At 38.1% G+C, this 19,686-nt stretch overlaps 1 protein-coding gene across 2 annotated transcripts in view; it reads right to left on the bottom strand.

Annotated features, from left to right (window-relative positions):
- Positions 1 to 19,686, bottom strand: part of SLC25A17 (solute carrier family 25 member 17) — an 80,698-nt gene that overhangs the window by 49,293 nt on the left and 11,719 nt on the right. For both annotated transcript variants that reach the window (XM_087448882.1, XM_004437891.3), the window contains exons 2-4: positions 5,869 to 5,929; positions 3,222 to 3,288; positions 1,670 to 1,821 (exon numbers count right to left, since the gene is read on the bottom strand). In XM_087448882.1, the coding sequence (XP_087305008.1) occupies positions 1,670 to 1,821; positions 3,222 to 3,288; positions 5,869 to 5,929 (280 nt within the window). The remainder of the gene's footprint in view (positions 1 to 1,669; positions 1,822 to 3,221; positions 3,289 to 5,868; positions 5,930 to 19,686) is intronic.

Raw genomic sequence — 19,686 nt, 5'->3', positions numbered from 1 at the left:
TCTCATATACAAAATAGAGGAAGATGGGCGCAGATGTTAGCTCAGAGCTAATCTTCCTCAGCAAAAAGAGGAGGAGTGGCAATGGATGTTACCTCAGAGCCAGTCTTCCTCAAAAAAAAACAAACAAAAAAAAGCCAAGTCAGCTCAGAAATAAACTTTCGTGTAGATGGTCAACTGATCTTCCACAAAGGTGGATATTTTTGAGCATCAAAGGACATAATCAATAGAGTGAAAGGCAACCTATAGAATGGAGAAAATACTTGCAAATCATACATCTGACAAGAGGCTAATATCCAGAATATATAAAGAATACCTACAGCTTAACAACAAAAAATCATATAACTGGATTAAAAAATGGGCAAAGATGGTGGTGAACATGATGCAGTCTATACAGAAACTGAAATATAATAATGTACACCTGAAATTTACACAATGTTATAAGCCAATATGATCTCAATAAAATAATTTTTAAAAAATGGGCAAAGGACTTGAATAGACATTTCTCCAAAGATGATATACAAATGGCCAACAAGTATACAAAAAGATATTCAGTATCGCTAATCATTAGAGAAATGCAAATCAAAAACCACAATGAGGGGTGGCCCGGTGGCGCAAGTGGTTAAGTGTGCGCGCTCCGCTGTGGCGGCCCGGGGTTTGCCAGTTCAGACCCCGGGCGCGCACTGACGCAGCGCTTGGCAAGCCAGGCTGTGGCGGCGTCCCATATAAAGTAGAGGAAGATGGGCATGGATGTTAGCCCACGGCCATTCTTCCTCAGCAAAAAGAGGAGGATTAGTAGATGTTAGCTCAGGGCCAATTTTCCTCACATACACACACACAAAAAACCACAATGAAATATCACCTCACACTCACTAGGATGGCTACTATTAAAAAAACCGAAAACAAAAAGTGTTGGCGAGGATGTGGAGAAATTGTAACCCCTGTGCACTGCTGGTGGGATCATAAAATGGCACAACCACTGTGGAAAACAGTATAGAGGTTCCTCACAAAATTAAAAAAAAGAACTACCATATGATCCAACAATCTCACTTCTGGGTATATATCCAAAAGAATCGAAAGTAGGGACTCAAAGAGATATCTGCACAACCTACGTTCATAGCAGCAACTATTCACAGTAGCCAAGAAGTGGAAATAACCCAAATGTCCATCAATAGATGAATACATAAACAAATGTGGTATATACATACAATGGAATACTATTCAGCCTTAAAAAGGAAGGAAATCCTGTTAACATCCTACAACATGAATGAACCTTGAGGACATTATGCTGAGTGAAATAAGCCAGTCACAAAGAGGCAAATACTGTATGAGTCCACTTATATGAGGCATCTAAAGTAGTCAAATTCATAGAAACAGAAAGTAGAACTCTGGTTAGCAGGAGCTAGTGGAAGGTGAGAGAGGGGAGTTGTTGTTTTATGGGTATAGAGTTCCACATTTGTAAGATGAAAATATTCTGGAGATCTGTTTCACAACAATGTGAATAAACTTACTACTGAAGTGTACACTTAATTAAGATGGTAAATTTCATGTTATGCGTTTTAACACACACATACACACACACACAGCCAAGTCAGAAAACTAATTACTTTCTTTGTAGAATTACTTTGTGCAAATAAATATAAACACTTTTATACTCAGAAAACTTTGTTACCTGCAACAAATCCAATTACCAGATCTTTTCCAGTAGTAGAATGTTGACCTTTGACCCAGACTGCTTTGAGGCTATTAAAAGTGTAGAAATAGACAAAATTGGAGCAGCAGAGACTGGAGATAACTGGAAACCACCCTCGATATGGTGCCAGGCTAAAGGAAAAACACAATAGGCAAAGTAAAGATGCTGGACAAAAGCCACTAGAAATGGGCAAAGCCCTAAGAAAGGGTGATCATCATTCACATATTCTCAAAGTCCACTCCCACACTACAATGTGCTCCAAACTGTACACTTATCTTACATTCTGAAGGATGCCCAAACCAAGAAATCTTTTCTAGAATTAATGAGACCAAAGAAACAACACACATTCAATGACTGATTAACTGATTCTCCCCCTTGATTTTCTTTAGTAAATTATTACATAAAATTAGAGACAATTTCCTCATGGCTGTTAATATAGCATCATTCATATTTTATTACAGGGCAGGAACATTTAAATATTTAAAATGAAGTAAATATAGAAAATAGTGCAAAAGAAAAAAAAAGTGACAGGGGCATGTTATAAGGGCACAGGAACCAGACTAAAGAGGTTCCCATTGGCCAAACCTGGACAACTTGAGCACCAAAATAATAAAGTATAGTAATCAATTGTAAACCACTGAAAAAACAGAAATTTCTAAGTTCATACTGATAGTAAATAAAATATCTCCTTATAGACTGCTTATAGTTGCAAGAGAGGAGAAACAAAATTATTCAGTGGCTAACTTGAATCTAAAAAATAATTAACCAATGAAGGGCAGGTGGACAACATGTGACTCCAGATGTGATACCCTGAGAAGGGCACAATATCATCTATGCATTATTCTGGCCAAGAATGCATAGCCTCAATCTAATCATGAAGAAACATGAGGCAAACATAAAATGAGAAACATCTTATTTTAAAAAAGGGGAGAGGGGGACTATATTCTTTAAAAAATGTCAATATCATAGAAGTAGGGGGCTTTGATGTTTGGTATGTACCTTATTCTCAAATAATTCTGAAAAAATTTGTGTGTGGTGTGTGTAACAGAGAGAAGGGCGGAGGGAGGGAGAGAGCATGAACACAAATGGTAAAACAAATGGGAAAAAGTGTTAACAATAGGTGAATCTGGGTAAAGCATACACTGGTATTTGTACTATTTTTAGTTTTGCACCTTTTCATAAATTTGAAATTATTTCCAAATGAAAAGTTAAAAAAAAAAAAAGAAGTAAATAATCTGTCTGAATGCATCTGATAGGGATGAACTAATAAACAACTACTATCTTCCTCAGTTTACTGTACATAAAACAAAGCACTGGTTTCATGGAAGACTCTATAATCAAGGATCAAAATGGCCAACCACAGAACGTTAACAAAATGAAACAACTATGTACTTACTTAAGTCAGGCAATTACAAATTCACAACACTATGAGGCTATGAGAATGACAGAAAGTGAGTATAGGTGTGTTAGAGGCCTATGAAACTCCTAACGAGCAGCTTTGTCTAACAAAGATGAACAAGGTAATACTCACAGGCCTTCTTCTTTAATGATCTCCAGGAGCACCATGTGTGTAGTTTTAGACTTTCTTTTCTCATCAACTATAAGATGAAATAGCATACGTTTAAACTAAATCCTTTGAGAATTATTTTCAACAATAGAAAGTTTCACTGAAATGCCATTTACCTCACCTGAGCAATCTCCCACCCTATTCTTTGAGCTCCCTACTTTGCCTCAGAACTCAATGATCCTCCTGTGTCATGCTCTAAATTCCCAACTGTAGATTCCTTGGTTTTCATCTGTTATTCATGAACCATAAAGCATTTTATTTCAATACCTAATTTCCAAAGTGAAAGATGAGAGGAGAAATTTATTCCTTACATTTCATAAGGCTCTCTTGTTTTTTTCCCTAGGTTACATATTCTCATTTTTATCTTAACATCTTATAAAGTAGAGAGGAAATAAATTGTTGTTGATACAGGCTGTCAAGTCGGTTCCGACTCCTGGCGACCCTATGAATGAGCGATGTCCACAATGTCCTGTCCCCAAAGCCCTACTGAGCTTCTGCAGACTTACGCCTATGGCTTCCTTTATGGAGTCAATCCATCTCATACTTGGTCTTCCTCTTTTCTTCTGCCTTCTACTTTTCCCAGCATTACTGTCTTTCCAAAGAATCCTGCCTTCTCATGATGTGTCCAAAGTAGGATACCCTCAGTTTTATCATTTTTGCCTCCAGCGATAGCTCAGGCTTAATTTGCTCTAGGACCCACTTGTTCATCTTTCTGGCAGTCCAGGGTATCCATAGAGCTCTCCTCCAACACCATACTTCAAATGAATCAATTTTCTTCCTGTCAGCCCTCTTCACTGTCCAGCTTTCACACCTGCACATTGTAATTGGGAATACAAGGGTGTGGATAATCTTGGCCTTAGTTTCTAACGACACTTCCTTATAGCTTATGATCTTTCTTAATTCTTTCATTGCTGCCCTTCCAAGTCTCAGTCTTTTCTTGATTTCTGGGCTGCAGTCTCCACGTAAATTGATGACTGAACCAAGGCAAACAAAACCTTTAACAATTTCAATGTCTTCACTATCTATGTTAAAAGTTGTGTAGTTCTTCTGTAGTCATGATTTTTGTCTTCTTGATGTTCAAATGCAGTCCTGCTTTGGCACTTTCTTCTTTCACTTTCATCAGAAGTCGTTTCAAGTCATTGCTGAAATAAATTACCATCTCCCTTTTAGAAAAGAGGCTATAGACACAAAAGCTGTGAAGGACACATGTAGTTGGCAGCACAGCCAGAATTAAAACCCGAATTTCCAAAGTTTTAACCTTGCGCTCTGTTTCCTAACCTAAAAAATAAAAGGTCTCAGAAGGATGAGAATTCTGCTTTTCTTGGCATTTTCACTGAAAACAAAACCCTCTTCAATTAAATTCCAATTTCTTATCCACATTTGAAGAATATTTTGAAAACATAAAAATGTGGAAACAAACCAATTTCCTAAGAATTAAAATTGGTACCTATATGGCTCAGGGGATGGCAAATTAGGAAATCCCTATAGAAGGCAATCTGGCAATAACTCTCAAAATTGCACATTTACCCTTTGATTCAGCAATCCCACTTCTGGGAATTTATCCTATAAAACTTACAGAAACAAAGTAGTATATGAACAAGTCTATTCTACATAAGAGAAGAAATAACCCAAGAATCTATAATAGGGGAAGGGTAAACAGGTTATGGTGTATCCACACCATGGAACACTCTACAGCTAGAAGAAAGGATGAAGAAGCTTCCAATGCAGTGATTTGGAAAACATTCAAAATATGGTGTTAAGTGAAAAATGCAAGATATAGAACAGTGTGAAAAGTATGCTTTTTGTGTAAGAAAGGGAGAAAATTAAGAATATATGTTTTTATATGCTTGTTATTCCATAAAGAAACTCTGCAAGGCTATTCAAGAGACTAATAAAGATACCATCTGCAGAGGAGAGAAAGGGGGAATGGGGCAAACTGAGTGAGATTCTTCACTGTACTGTGTATCTTTTTACATATTTTGGGTTTGAGGTCATATGAAATTATTATCTATCCAAAAAACTCTAAAATTAATTAAAAATAATAGTCATCAAGGGTTTTAACATAGGAATTAGTTTATTCAAAGCTAATCTTACTCATCTCTTCATGTAAGTTCTGGCATAGGTTTAGAATTCCAAGTTGAAAAATACTGAGGAAAAAACAAACAGGAGTTAGAGAGCTGCACAGTCCTATAAGGAGAAAGACACAAACTAGGACTACATGCCGAGGTTGACAATGACAGTGGGTACTTGGCTCCATTATGTTTCCTATTCTCTTTCGAGAAAATCTACTCCAGCAAAAACTCTTTATGCTGTACCTTAAAAAAGTCATTTTGTTTATTAGAAAGAATTGCAATAATTCAAAACTACTAATGTCAGCCCACTCAGGTTCTCTTGGACTAGAAAATGGCTGAGGCTATGACTCATCCATGAACACTTCTCTGTTAATTAGGAAACAGCGATGATGACCAGGATTTAAAGTCAGTGAAAGTGGACAACATTTGATCTCTAAAGAAACAGAATATCCTTTTGTTCATTTAGAACTTACTAGAGAAATACATTTGCTTCCTGACATCAAATGAACACGAATATGATGACTGCAAAACACACTCACCCTGAAGTCGAAGTCGAGCTGTATCCAAGGGAAAAAATACTGTCATTGCTGTCACGCTTCCCTGCAAAGTTTGAAAAGCCTTTAGGCATTACAGTATCACAAAAATAATGAGCAACAGCTTTTAAATGAACAAAAGTTCAGTATTAACAATGGGTCAAATCAGATTTTCAGTGAGCAAATACATACAATATTTTTATCTACTGTGATTATTATAGTTCAAACTTCTATAGTTGCATACTTAAACAGAAGTATTTCATTTTCCAGAAGAAATCTCTTTCTAGCTCTCTGATATTGAAAAAGAAAATGTAGTGGGTCCCTGCAGATGACAAACTTAGGGGTTTGCAACCTAGGACAAGCCAAAGATAGCAGTTAAATGGATTTTTAACCTTTTACAGCTCAGTTACTGCTCCTATGCTGTCTCTCTGATACCCTAGAAACCAAAAAATCCAGTAATCCATAGATACATGCTTCTGTTCTTTGTGTTTAATCAATACATTCGCCACAAAGTAAAAGAGCTTTAAGAATCATATTGTTCTTTAGTTTTGTTTGCTTGTGTTTTAAATAAAATAGGGACAATCTCTTTGCTAAAAATTCTATAAATAATTCATCCAAGGTAACACAATGACAAAACTTATAAGGGGAAAAAAAAAAAAAAGAAGCCAACAATCTGTCTTTCCATTCATAAGACCCTATGACATGGGCTGGCCCCGTGGCTTAGCGGTTAAGTGCGCGCGCTCCGCTGCTGGCGGCCAGGGTTCGGATCCCGGGCGCACACTGATGCACTGCTTCTCCAGCCATGCTGAGGCCGCGTCCCACATACAGCAACGAGAAGGATGTGCAGCTATGACATATGACTAGCTACTGGGGCTTTGGGAGGGAAAAAATAAATAAATAAAAAAATCTGGGGCCAGCCCCGTGGCATAGCGGTTAAGTGCGTGCACTCTGCTGCTGGTGGCCCGGGTTCGGATCCCGGCCCCCCACCGACTCACCGCTTGTTAGCCCATGCTGTGGCCGCATTCTACATAAAGTGGAGGAAGATGGGCACGGATGTTAGCTCAGGGCCAGCCTTCCTCAGCAAAAAGAGGAGGATTGGCATAGATGTTAGCTCAGGGCTGATATTCCTCACACACACACTCAAAAAAATCTTAAAAAAAAAAAAAGACCCTATGACAGATAAAAACCACAAGCATATAGTTAGGGATGAAATTATACACATGAAATCTCCAGTTGGGTTTATGGTTCTCAACCCAGATACAGGCCCACTGGTGTATAGTCGCAGGCATAAGATCAAATTTTAGGCTACTGATCTAATAATGGTTAAGTACAATATTTTAATCATGATAACAACTGGAAACTAGGTCAACTTGATAGATAAAAACAAAAATCGCTAGGTCTCTTATCCATTTAAATAGGTCAGCCTGCTTGACAAGGGAGAACACTGTATTGTCCTATAAATGTTCTTCAAAACTCAGATTAAATGTCACTACCCCCTATGCATCACTTTACAACTGATTGCTCACTCCTCTGTGTTCCCACAGCATGTGTTTATACGTCTCCTTTTTTTTTTTAAGTCTCCCTTCGCATTTATTTTTTTATTTATTTTTGTGAGGAAGATCAGCCCTGAGCTAACATCCATGCCAATCCTCCTCTTTTTGCTGAGGAAGACCGGCTCTAAGCTAACATCTATTGCCAAACCTCCTTGTTTTCCCTTTTTCTCCCCAAAGTCCCAGTAGATAGCTGTATGTCATAGTTGCACATCCTTCTAGTTGCTGTATGTGGGACGCCACCTCAGTATGGCCGGAGAAGCGGTGTGTTGGTGCGCCCCCAGAATCCGAACCCCGGCAGCCAGTAGCAGAGCGCATGTACTTAACCGGTAAGCCACCGGGCCCTATACGTCTCTTATGGCACGTATATTCCAATGAAATCTAACTTTCACCAGATTGTAAGAATATTCATTCTATTTCTTTGTATATCATAGATTCTTAATTAAATGTCTATTAAATTCACTCTACTTTCACAGTTATGCTTTTTTGATGACTCGAACATAAATGTTCTTTTCTAGTAAGGACAAGATAATATTTAATGTCTTAAGAAACAATGGACCCACAAAGGTTTATAGTCTACAAATCTATGCTTCCAGCATCTTTGCTCATCTTACAGGCAATTTTCAAAAAAAAAAAATGGGGGCCGGCCCGGTGGCACAAGCAGTTAAGTGCGCGCGCTCTGCTGCAGCGGCCCGGGGTTCACCGGTTCGGATCCTAGGTGCGCACTGACGCACCACTTGGCAAGCCATGCCGTGGCGGTGTCCCATATAAAGTGGAGGAAGATGTGCACGGATGTTAGCCCAGGGCCAGTCTTCCTCAGCAAAAAAAGAGGAGGATTGGCAGATGTTAGCTCAGGGCTGATCTTCCTCAAAAAAAAAAAAAAAAGGGGGGGGCTGTAAAGCTGGAGAATGCTTATTAAGGTTATTAAGGCTGTGGCTTTTATTTCCTATCGCATGGTACTATGTGTCTATGCAGGGTACCAGGCAGACAGGGCATCTCCAGGCAGAAAAGTCCTGCCTGGAAACTACTTTTTCAAACAACTGGGCTGCCTCCATCCCTCTTCCCTGCCGGCTTTAAATAGATACCTGAAGGTTCCTAACTTAGAAGCCCCTGTTCTACCCCCTACCTACCTTGAAATCCTAAAGTGAAGTATATCTTATACCAAGATAAAGAGAACAGTCAGTCCAAAGAGCTCAATGGTCTACTACCTCCTTAAGGACTGGCATAAAAAATTCAAATCAGTAAAACTAAATAACACTTTTTAAAAGTTACTAGTACTGGGAAGACTGATCAGGATGGTGAACTGAAAACCCACCATTGCCTCCTCCCCGTTCCAATCACTAATAATGACAGAAAAGATTGATACATGAAAGTGTTATATAGAAAAACCAAGAGGGGTCTGATTGATGGACCAGAAATTAAAAGGATAGCAGAGTGAGGCTGTTTTGAAATAAGAAATTACAGACCAAAATGCACAGAAGATAGGTGTAGTAGGCAGAATAATGTCCCCCCCCCACCAAGATGAGTCCTAATCCTCAGTATCTGTGAACACGTTATATTACCTGGCACGATGTTAATCAGCTGACCTTAAAATAGGGAGATTATTCTGGATTATATGAGTGGGCCCAGTGTGATCACAAGGGTCCTTAAAAATAAAAGAGTTGGTGGGAGTGAGGACTCAACCCATCATTTCTGGCTCTAAGATAGACCAACAGGCCACTAGCCAAGGAATGTGGGAGGCCTCTAGAAGCCAGAAAAGGCAATGAAATGGATTCTCCCCTAGAGCCTCCAGAAAGGCACAGAGCCCTACTGACATAGTGATTTTGGCTCAGTGAGACCTGCATCAGACTTCTGACCTACAGACCCACAGATATTAAATTTGTGTTGTTTTAAGCCACTCAATCTGTGGTAATTCGTTATAGCAGTAACAGAAAACGAATACAACAGGATTCCTACAAAGGGTGGGGAGAAGCATGGGGAAGCAGAAGGGAGCTCTGGGGTGATGTTTTGGTTGACTAGTTGGGTACCATGACAATCGCAGCCAGGCAGTCCCAGTCCCTGGCAGTCACTGTGAATACGGAAACCTGGACTTGCCTAAGGTGAGTAGGAACATTCAACTGGAACAGGAAACTCCAAGCCCAGAAAGCTAGTCACCGTCACATCTTACCAGAAGCCACCTTTTCACCACAATCCCTGGAGGCCGGCAGCACTAAACAGATAGGCACAGGCTGTAGAGGGATGTGGAGTGGGGAGGAAATGAAAAGCTTACCAGTTTTACCCTATTTAAAGACAAGATATGCCCATACACAAGAATTTATTCTAGGCTTTGTTAGAAAACCTAAGTTTAAATGTGAGAGTTAAAAATTTAAGGGTGGGTCGGGGGCTGGCCTGGTGGTGTAGTGGCTAAGTTCGAGTGCTTCACTTCGGCAGCCTGGGGTTCACAGGTTGGGATCCTGGGCGCGGACCTACGTACCACTCATCAAGCCAGCTGCGGCAGCCTCCCATATAAAGTAGAGGAAGATGGGCACGGATGTTAGCCCAGGGCCAATCTTCCTCAGCAAAAAGACAGGAGGATTGGCAATAGATGTTAGCTCAGGGCTAATCATCCTCAAAAAAAAAAAAAAAACTTTAAGGGGGAAATGGGAGCTTCCATTTCCAACAATGTGGTGGGCTAGACAACATGCTACAAAATATCTAGAACTGTTAAATAAAGTATAAAATATATAAAAATATATATATAACAAACACCAGCTGAGCTTACATGCAAGTAAGGGAAATCCACTGAGGCCAGAAAGAAGAGTAGAAACCCAGAGGATTAAGCAGGCTCTTCAGCTCTGGTTGCCTGAGGATTTTTTGCAGCTAAGTGATCAAGGGGCTTTATTAGTTTTAAATTGAAGTAGAATTCCCATAACATAAAATTAACCATTTTAAAGTATACCATTCAGTGACATTTAAATACATTCACAATGTTGTGTAACACCACCTCTATGAAGTTCCAAAATATTTTCATCACCCTAAAAGAAAACCCCATACCCGTTAAGCAGGCATGCCCCATTTCCCCCTCCACTCAGCCCTGACCATCACTAATCTGCTTTCTGTCTCTATGGATGTATCTATTCTGGATATTTCACATAAAAACTATTATGCAACATGTGACCTCTTCTGTCTGGCTTCTTTCACTTAGCATAGTGTTTCAAGGTTTATCTACCTTGTAGTATTTATCAGTTCTTCATTCCTTTTAACAGCCAAGTAATAGCCCACTGTGTGTATATACTACATTTTGTCTATCCATTCAAAATGTTTTGGAATGAGATAGAGGTAGTGGTTGCATAAAATTGTGAATGTACTAAGTACTACTGAACTGTACACTTTAAAATGGCTAATTTTACGTTACGTGAATTATACCTCAATTAAAAATACAAAAACATTTAATTCTCACAACAACCCCATGAAGTTAAGTACTATTATTCTCTCCACTTTAAAGATGAGGAAAAAGATACTAAGAGGTTTGCAAGTTTTCTAAAATCACACACTTTGCAAGTGGCAGAATCAGTATTTGAACACAGGCAGAGCCTGGCTCCAGAGTCCAGATTCTTAACCACTCCTGTAATTAAAACTTTAAAAACTTTTTTGTTGACTAGTCCGGAAACCCAGCATAGAGCCTGGCATAGCATAACCCCTGAACTTGTTAATGAATGTATGACTGTATGCACCTATAAATAAACTTAATATCCACGAGAAAACGTATTCCAAATGCTAAAGGAACATAGCTATTTCTGTACCTTGCTATATTTGTCTCCTTGCCAAGGAAACATACAGATGACTGTTTTCATAAGCATCTGCTAACCGGAAGGAAAATATTTATTATATATACAAGTCTTACGCCAAGCTATATAAGCACACGATTCTTCAGAATTTGAATTAAATTCCTCTTTTCATCAATACTTACTATTTTTCTTTCTTTAGGACTGTCTGTTCACTTATATAAAATTAGAAGGCACAAAATACCAAGAAGATAACCACAATCTACAATACTGTTGTGCCAGAGAGGCATAAAAATAAATCCATTATTTTGAGTCCCACGGAATTCTCACCATCTTAGTGGGAGTCCTATGCTGACAACAATTACAATTTAAAAGAATCCAATTTTCAGAGAAACAACTTTCTTGTACCTCACCAAAAACAAATATTTTTAGTCACAACATTCTACCATCCTCCTCTGGCATTTAACCATTCGGTGCTGGGAAAACAAATTAATTCCTGTACCACCTTGGCACCTGGAGCTGGAAAAGCCTTTAAAGATCACCTACCAGTGGAGTCCCTTCACCCGAGAACTGAGGAGTTCGTGCCAGGGTGCTTAAGGTCTACCCAAAGCCAGAGAGGCAGAGGCAGAGTTGGAACCTAGACGTCTCGAACTCCTAGTTCTACTGTTCACTGTTCTACCTCAGTTCTCAACCTTTTTTCAAGCAAGACATAAATGACATTAAACTTTTCTCTTCCACTTACAAAAGTGTACACAATACAAACACACACACACACTCAAATCTGGGAAAATCAAACAAGAAATCCTTTTTTTTTTTTTTTTTTTGCTGAGGAAGATTAGCCCTGAGTTAACATCTGTTACCAATCTCTCCCCCAAACCTTTTTTTTTTTCGCTTGAGGAAGATTAGCCCCGTGCTAACATCTGTTCCTCTCTTTTGTATGTGGGTCACCACCAGAACATGGCTGACAAGTGGTGTAGGTCCACACCCGGGATCTGAACCCATGAACCTGGGCCACTAAAGCAGAGCGTGCAGATCTTAACCACTACGCCACAGGGCTTGCCCTCAAACAAGAAATTCTTAACGGTGATTATATGGGGAGAGGGATGGAATTAAAAGGTAGCTTCCATTTCCCTCATTGTGCATCTCTATATAATTATTTTTTTTAACAATAAGCATGTGTTAGTTTTAATTTTGAAGTGGAGGAAAAGCAAATATCTTTTTAAAAGACATCAAAATACCAGAGAATAAATAGAAAATAATGCTACTCTTCTTAATATTTGGGGGAAAATATAGTTTAAAAAAATGTTATGGGGGCCAGCCCAGGGGCACAAGTGGTTAAGTGTGCAGGCTCTGCTGCGGTGGCCTGGGGTTCGCCGGTTCGGATCCCGGGCGTGCACCGACGCACCGCTTGGCAAGCCATGCTGTGGCGGCGTCCCATATAAAGTAGAGGAAGATGGGCATGGATGTTAGTCCAGGGCCAGTCTTCCTCAGCAAAAAAAAGAGGAGGATTGGCAGACGTTAGCTCAGGGCAGATCTTCCTCACATACACAAAAAAAGTTATGTATGTTAACAGGAATAGGTTTAATATTTTTAACAAATAAATATCTTAATGATTTCTCAGTTTTAACTTCTAATACAATAAATATTGATAGTTATAACCCTATAAGTAAAAGCTCTTCAAAGTCTGATAATTTTTAAGAGTATAAAGAAATCCTCAGACTAAACAGTTTGAGAACTACTGTTATAAACATGCCATTAAATATGAAAAACAGGGGCTAGCCCCATGGTTTAGTGGTTAAGCCCGATGCGCTCTGCTTCAGCAGCCCAGGTTCATGGGTTCGGATCTCAGGCGCTGACCTACACCACTCGTCAAGCCATGTTGTGGCAGCAACGCACGTACAAAATAGAGGAAGACCAGCATAGATGTTAGTTTAGGGCTAATCTCTCAAGCCAAAAAAAAAAAAGGAAGATCGGCAACAGATGTTCGCTCAGAGCAAATCTTCCTCACCAAAAAACAAATACCCAGAAAAATAGTACATTATTAACAAACTTTATTATTATTTAACACATCACTTCTAATATTCCTTTCGGCGATGTGTGGGGGATCAGAATTTACTACCCCAAAATGTGTCTCTTTGGCTTGATTATTTTTAAGAACAAAAGACTCAGGAAGAAACTTTGACTTTCCCCCAACTGCCTAAAAGAATTTAAGACAGAAGGCCTGTTCCAGGAAGGAGCTCTCACCATAGATAACTATAGTATAATATGAACTAGGTGTGGTAGACAGGGAGGAAACCTAGCAAGGCCCATTTGATCAAAGCCCTCCCCATGTCCCATTGTCTTTGCAAGGTATGGCAAACATCTGTTACCAAACATTTGCTTTTCCATCTCCCTGTGAATTGCCTTCTTCCTCTTTCAGGTTCCAAACCACTACCCCCAACATCCTCCTTTGTCTTTAGCTAAAGATATTTAAGGTGTGGCTTTGGACATTTCGGCAAGTTACTTAGTCTTCCTGGGTTTCTCCCACACATACATGTTATTAAACTTTGATTTTCTCCTGTTATTCTGTCTCATGTCAATTTAATTCTTAGACCAGCAAGAATAACCTAGAGGGTAGAGGAATAGTTCTTCCTCCCCTACAGATGTTATCATCCCAGATTGACATAAGCAGTTAAAAACATCACATTACCTTTGGGTGGCCACTGTCCTCCCAGGAAACTCTTTAAAAGGCAAAGAACTCTAAGAAGAATGCCTATAATTAACATCTTAGAGGGAACCATTTATTAGAGGCTTGTTTTTTTATGACAGGGATACCAGATAGTTGATAAAGAACATCTAATACGATGCTGAAAGGGAAAATAAATGCAAGCCTGGAAGTGAGCGAACATCTGGAAATTCAAAGGCTATTATTGTCAGAATACAGAGAGCAAAATCAAGAATAGAAGGAAAGCTTCTAGGAGTACGCAGGGGTCAAGTCAAAGGCTTTTGCTAAGTATATTAAGGACCATTCCAGTGACTGACTGAGACATGTGGAGGGGAAGAAGGGGAACTTCAAGGATGACTTCCAGGTTTCTGGCTTCAAGAACCAGGCAGACAGTGTTGTTATTAACTGAGATGGTAAACACTGCAGGACGAGCAATTTGGGGGCAAGAAATATTGATTTTGGCTTTGAATTAGCTGAATTTTAAGTGTCTCAAAGACTTCTACTTGAAGATGTCCAGCAGGTAGCCAGATACTGGTCTGTAGTTCCAAAAATTCTGGGATAGAAACGTAGATTTGGAAGTCATTGGAATATAGCATATTTCCTCACCTTAAAGACAACAACGATTGTACCATGACTTAACAGATTTTTGTTTATTTGTTAAGAGAAGGTGGGATCATTATTTTACCAATAATATGTGATTACATATTGTTTTATTTTCATAATCAAAATTTCATTCTCAACAATTACTGAAAACATACTACATGCCAGGACATTGTGCTTTTATTTTTTATTTCATTAATTTCTTCTTATCTTTATTACCTTCCTTTTCCTTTCTTTGGGTTTATTTTGATATTCTTATCTAACTTTTTGAGATAGATGATTAGCTCATTAATTTTAAGTCTCTCTTCTTTTCCAAACTTGACTCAAAGGCATTTCATTTCTCTCTAGGTATTTTAGCTATATCTGACAAGTTTTTCTTTTCTTTACAACTCAGTGGTTTTTAATATATTCACAAAGTTGTACAACAATCACCACTATCTAACTCTAGAACATTTTTATCACCCCAAAAGGAAACCTGTACCCATTAGCAGTCACTCTCTATCCTCTCCTTCTCCCACACCCTGACAACCACTAATTTATTTTGTCTCTATTATGCCAATTCTGGACATTTCATATAAATGGAATCAAATAATACATGATCTTCTGCAACTTTTTCAAGGCTCATCCATGTTGTAGAACCAGAACTTTATTCTGTATTATGGTTGAAAATATTCTATTGTATGGATACATTACATTTTCTTTATCCATTCATCAATTGATGGACTTGGGTTGTTTCCAGTTTTTGGCTTTATGAATAATGCTGCTATGAACATTCGTGTACAAGTTTTTGCATGGATATGTTTTCAATTCTCTAGGAGTGGAATTGCTGGGTCATATGGTAACTCTATGTTTCACATTTGAGGAACTACCTAACTGTTTTCCACAGTGGCTGCACAATTTTATATTCCCACCAGCAAAATATGAGGTTTCCAATTTACCCATATCCTTGCAACACTTACCTGTCCTTTTGATTTAAGCCATTCTAGTAGGTGTGACATGGTATCCCACTGTGGTTTTGATTTGTATTTCCCTGATAACTAATGATGTGAAGCATCTTTTCAAGTATTTATCGGCTACTTGCATATCTTTGTTGGAGGAATGTCTATTCAAATCCTTTGTCCATTTTTTAATTGGGGTATTTGCTTTCTATTATTAAGTTGTAAGCATTCTTTATATATTCTGGATACTAGACTCTTATCAGATACATGATTTACAGATATGTTCTCCTATGCTGTTGTCTTCACATTTTTTCAAAAAAATTTTTTTCTCTTCACTTTCTTTGTTTTTTTTTTGTGAGGAACATCAGCCCTGAGCTAACATCCATGCCAATCCTCCTCTTTTTGCTGAGGAAGACTGGCCCTGAACTAACATCCATGCCCATCTTCCTCCACTTTATGTGGGATGCCGCCACAGCATGGCCTGACAAACGATGCATCAGTGCGCGCCCGGGATCCAAACCCGGGCCACCAGCAGCAGAGAATGCACACTTAACCGCTACGCCACCAGGCCGGCCCCCCTTCACTTTCTTGAGAGTATCTTTGAAGCACAATAAGTTTTTAATTTGGATGAAGTCCAATTTACGTATATTTTCTTTTATTACTTGTGCTTTTGGTGTCTTATCTATAAGGTCATGAAGACTTATGCCTATGCTTTCATCTAAGAGTTTTGTAGTTTTAGCTCTTACATTTAGGTCTGCGGTTCATTTTGAGTTAATTTTTGTGTATGGTGTGAAGCAGGGGTTCAGCTTCATTATTTTGCTTGTAGACATCCAGTTGTCCCTGCACCATTTACTGAAGAGACTATTCTTTCCCCATTGATGTGTCTTGGCATCCTTGACAAAAATCAACTGAACACAAATTTGAAGGTTAATTTTTTGGACTCTCAATTCTATTCCATTGATCTCTCTATCCTTATGCCAGAACCACACTCTCTTGATTACTGTAGCTCTGTACTAAGTTTTGAAATTGGGAAGTATAAATCCTCAACTTTGTTCTTCTTTTTCAAAATTGTTTTGGCTAGTATAGATCCTTCACGTTTTCAATTGAATTTTAGGATCAGCTTAATAATTACTGCAAAAAATAAAACTGGAATTGTGATAGAGATTGCACTGAATCTGTAGATCCTTTCAGCGAGTACTGCCATCTTAACAATATTGTCTTCCAGTCCATGAACACGGGATGTCTTTCCACTTATTCAGGTCTTAATTTTTTTCAATGATGACTTGTAGTTTTCAGTGTACCTACAAGTTTTAATATGCACTATCTGTGCTATCACTTAGTTCTAAATATCTTCTTATTTCTATTATGATTTCTTCTTTAACCCACAGATCACTTAGAAATGAGTTTGATTTCCAAACATATATATTTTTTTTAAAGTTAGCCTTTTTGTTATTGGTTACTAGCTGTATTGCACTGTATTTCAAGAATTCATTCTGTACCATTTCAAAACTTTCAAAATTTAAGTTTTGCTTTACAGCTCAGTAAATGGTCAGTTTTGATAACTTTTCCATGTTTGGCTTGAAAAGAATGTGTATTTTGCAGTCCTTGGGTACAATGTTCTATGTACGCCTATTAGGTCAAGTTTGTTAAATATATTATTCAATCCTTTACATTTTTGTTGTCTCCGTCCCCTCCACTTACTTGTTCTATCAATTACTGAGAGATGTATTAAAATCTTCCACTTTGATGATGGATTGGTGTATTTCTTTTTAAAGTATTAATTTTTTGCTTTAAACATTTTGTTTGTTTGTTTGTTTTTAATAATTTTATTTATTTATTTTTCCCCCAAAGCCCCAGTAGATAGTTGTATGTCATAGTTGCACATCCTTCTAGTTGCTGTATGTGGGACGCAGCCTCAGCATGGCTGGAGAAGCAGTGCGTCGGTGCGCGCCCGGGATCCGAACCCGGGCTGCCAGTAGCAGAGCGCGCGCACTTAACCGCTAAGCCACAGGGCCGGCCCTAAACATTTTGAAACGATGTTATTAGATGAACACAAACTTAAAATCGCTTTATTTTCTTGACATACTGAGTGTTTTTTTCTCTATGATGCCATCCTCTTGATCTCTAGTAATGACATTACTATAAAGTCTATTTTGTCTGATGTTAATAGTTTTATCAGTTTTCTTTTGGTTAGTATTTGTCTGGTATGTCTTTTCTCACATTTTTACTTTCAAACTTTCTGTATCCTTTTCTTTTAGGCATATCTTTTACAAATAGCATTTTCCTCTTTTTAAAACCAATCTAGTGCATTCTCTTTTAACTGAAGCATTTAGTTCATTAACATTTATTTGGACTTACAGCTGCCATCTTATTTTGTGCTGTCATACATGCTCTATGTTGCTTTTTCTGCCCTTTTCTGCTTTCTTATCTGACTAGAATTTTTTTCTAATTAACTTTTTACCTCTGGAAGTTATATGTATAGTTTCCATTCTTTTACAAGCTATCTAGTAATTACAACATACATTCCTGACTTACCAATTCTAAAAATATTCAGTATGTTTATCCTTCTCCCAAACAATATAAATTTAATTCCATTCACTCCCACCCACCTTCATGCTACTGTTATTTTGTATTTTAATTCTAATTTCTCTTATTTCTTTTTAATGTCCACAAAACACTGGGTTAATTTGTTTTATTATTTGATAGTTAATGTTTGTTTAGATTTAGCCACATGCAATATTTACCCCTTTCTCTATTCTTCCTTCCTTCCATCTGGGATCATTTACGTTCTGCACAAAGAACATCCTTCAAAATTTCTTCTAGTGAGGATCTTGCTAGTGGCAAGCTGTTTTTGATGATCTGAAAATGTCTCTACTTCACCTATCAAGATTTTCATTGGATGTGGCATTCTAGGTAGAAAGTTTATTTTCTCTCAGCAAAATGAAGAAAACATTCCACTGTTTTCTGACTACAGTCATTGCAAATGAGAATCAGGGGTCAGTTATCTTTTAGCACACTAATTCTATCTTCAGTGCCTAATATGTTGATAAACCTGTGCTTAAATTTGAACCCATCACTCAGCTTCAACAATTATCAATTCACAGCCATGCATTAAATTTTTTAGTTTAAAATTTTTATTTCGTCAAAGCAAAGCACGCACATAGTTTAAAAGTCATGTAATATAAGTGACAAAATATAGTAGTTCCTGCCCACTCTCCATTTTACTGAATCTTCCTCCCCAGAGGCAATTATTTTAAGTTCTTCTAGCTGTTTCTTTTGGAATTTACACATCTCCATGTAATTAAAAAATATCCTGCTATCTTTTGATTCATCAATTTTAGACATTATTTACCTTCTATTACAGAGGGTGAGAATTTAGCTCTGTTATATTTTCCTGTTTCTTCTCTCATCCGTCTAAGAGTTATAATTTTTGCTTAAATTAATATTCAGTGTTCCTATGACTATCATGCATCAATTTTTAAATTTTAGTTATTTTACTTCTCATTTCTAGATATTCTATTTGGTTAACTTTCAAATCTGCTGGGCCAATCTTAGTTTCTTGTTCCTTGCACGTATTTTCTAGCCTTTCTTTTATTTTCTTATACATACTAAATAGTTTTTTTAGACTGTGACTGAAAATTCCACTTTCTGATTGTTACTGCTGTCTACTGTTCTTATTCACAATGTCTTGTTTCTGTGAGTTTAGTTAGTTTGGATTGAGCTGTTCATTTCCCTTAGAATTTTACTTTTGGGCATTCTTCAAACCTCATAAAGATAAGTACCCCTGGAAATGATTTCTGTCAGACACTATGGGACCCCACCAACTTGGAATCACTCTAAATTAAATTATTGGCTTTAGGTTTTCAAATCATGCAAGTAGTGAGAATTCTGGCTACAACCTAAGAGAGGGCTTATGGCTTCAGAGTCTCAGTGGTGATTTCCCCACACAGATCAGTGCCAAGGTTGGACATAGCCGATTTTCCTGGGGAGGAATAAGATTATCTCTCATTCCCCTTTATAGTACATTCCTCTGGGATTCCAGGTTTATTGGGTGATCCCCTACTGAACCTCTCATCTCGGACAGACTGGGGTCTTTCTCTTCTTTCCCGTATCTCTGGAAGCTACAAGTCTAAAGCTCATGTTTACCTGGTTAAGCAATTCCTGCAGGGCAAGACTGCTCTCCTTGCCTCTGGGTCCTGCCTTCATTCATTCTCTATTCTGAGATTTCGTTTACCTTCTTGTCACCTTATTAATGCTTTTAAGAAGCT

The sequence above is a fragment of the Ceratotherium simum genome, chromosome 25 (assembly GCF_057802395.1).
Source record: "Ceratotherium simum simum isolate JZ-2026a chromosome 25, ASM5780239v1, whole genome shotgun sequence".
Classification (NCBI taxonomy): domain Eukaryota; kingdom Metazoa; phylum Chordata; class Mammalia; order Perissodactyla; family Rhinocerotidae; genus Ceratotherium; species Ceratotherium simum.
This window is presented reverse-complemented; position numbering and strand designations above follow the sequence as displayed.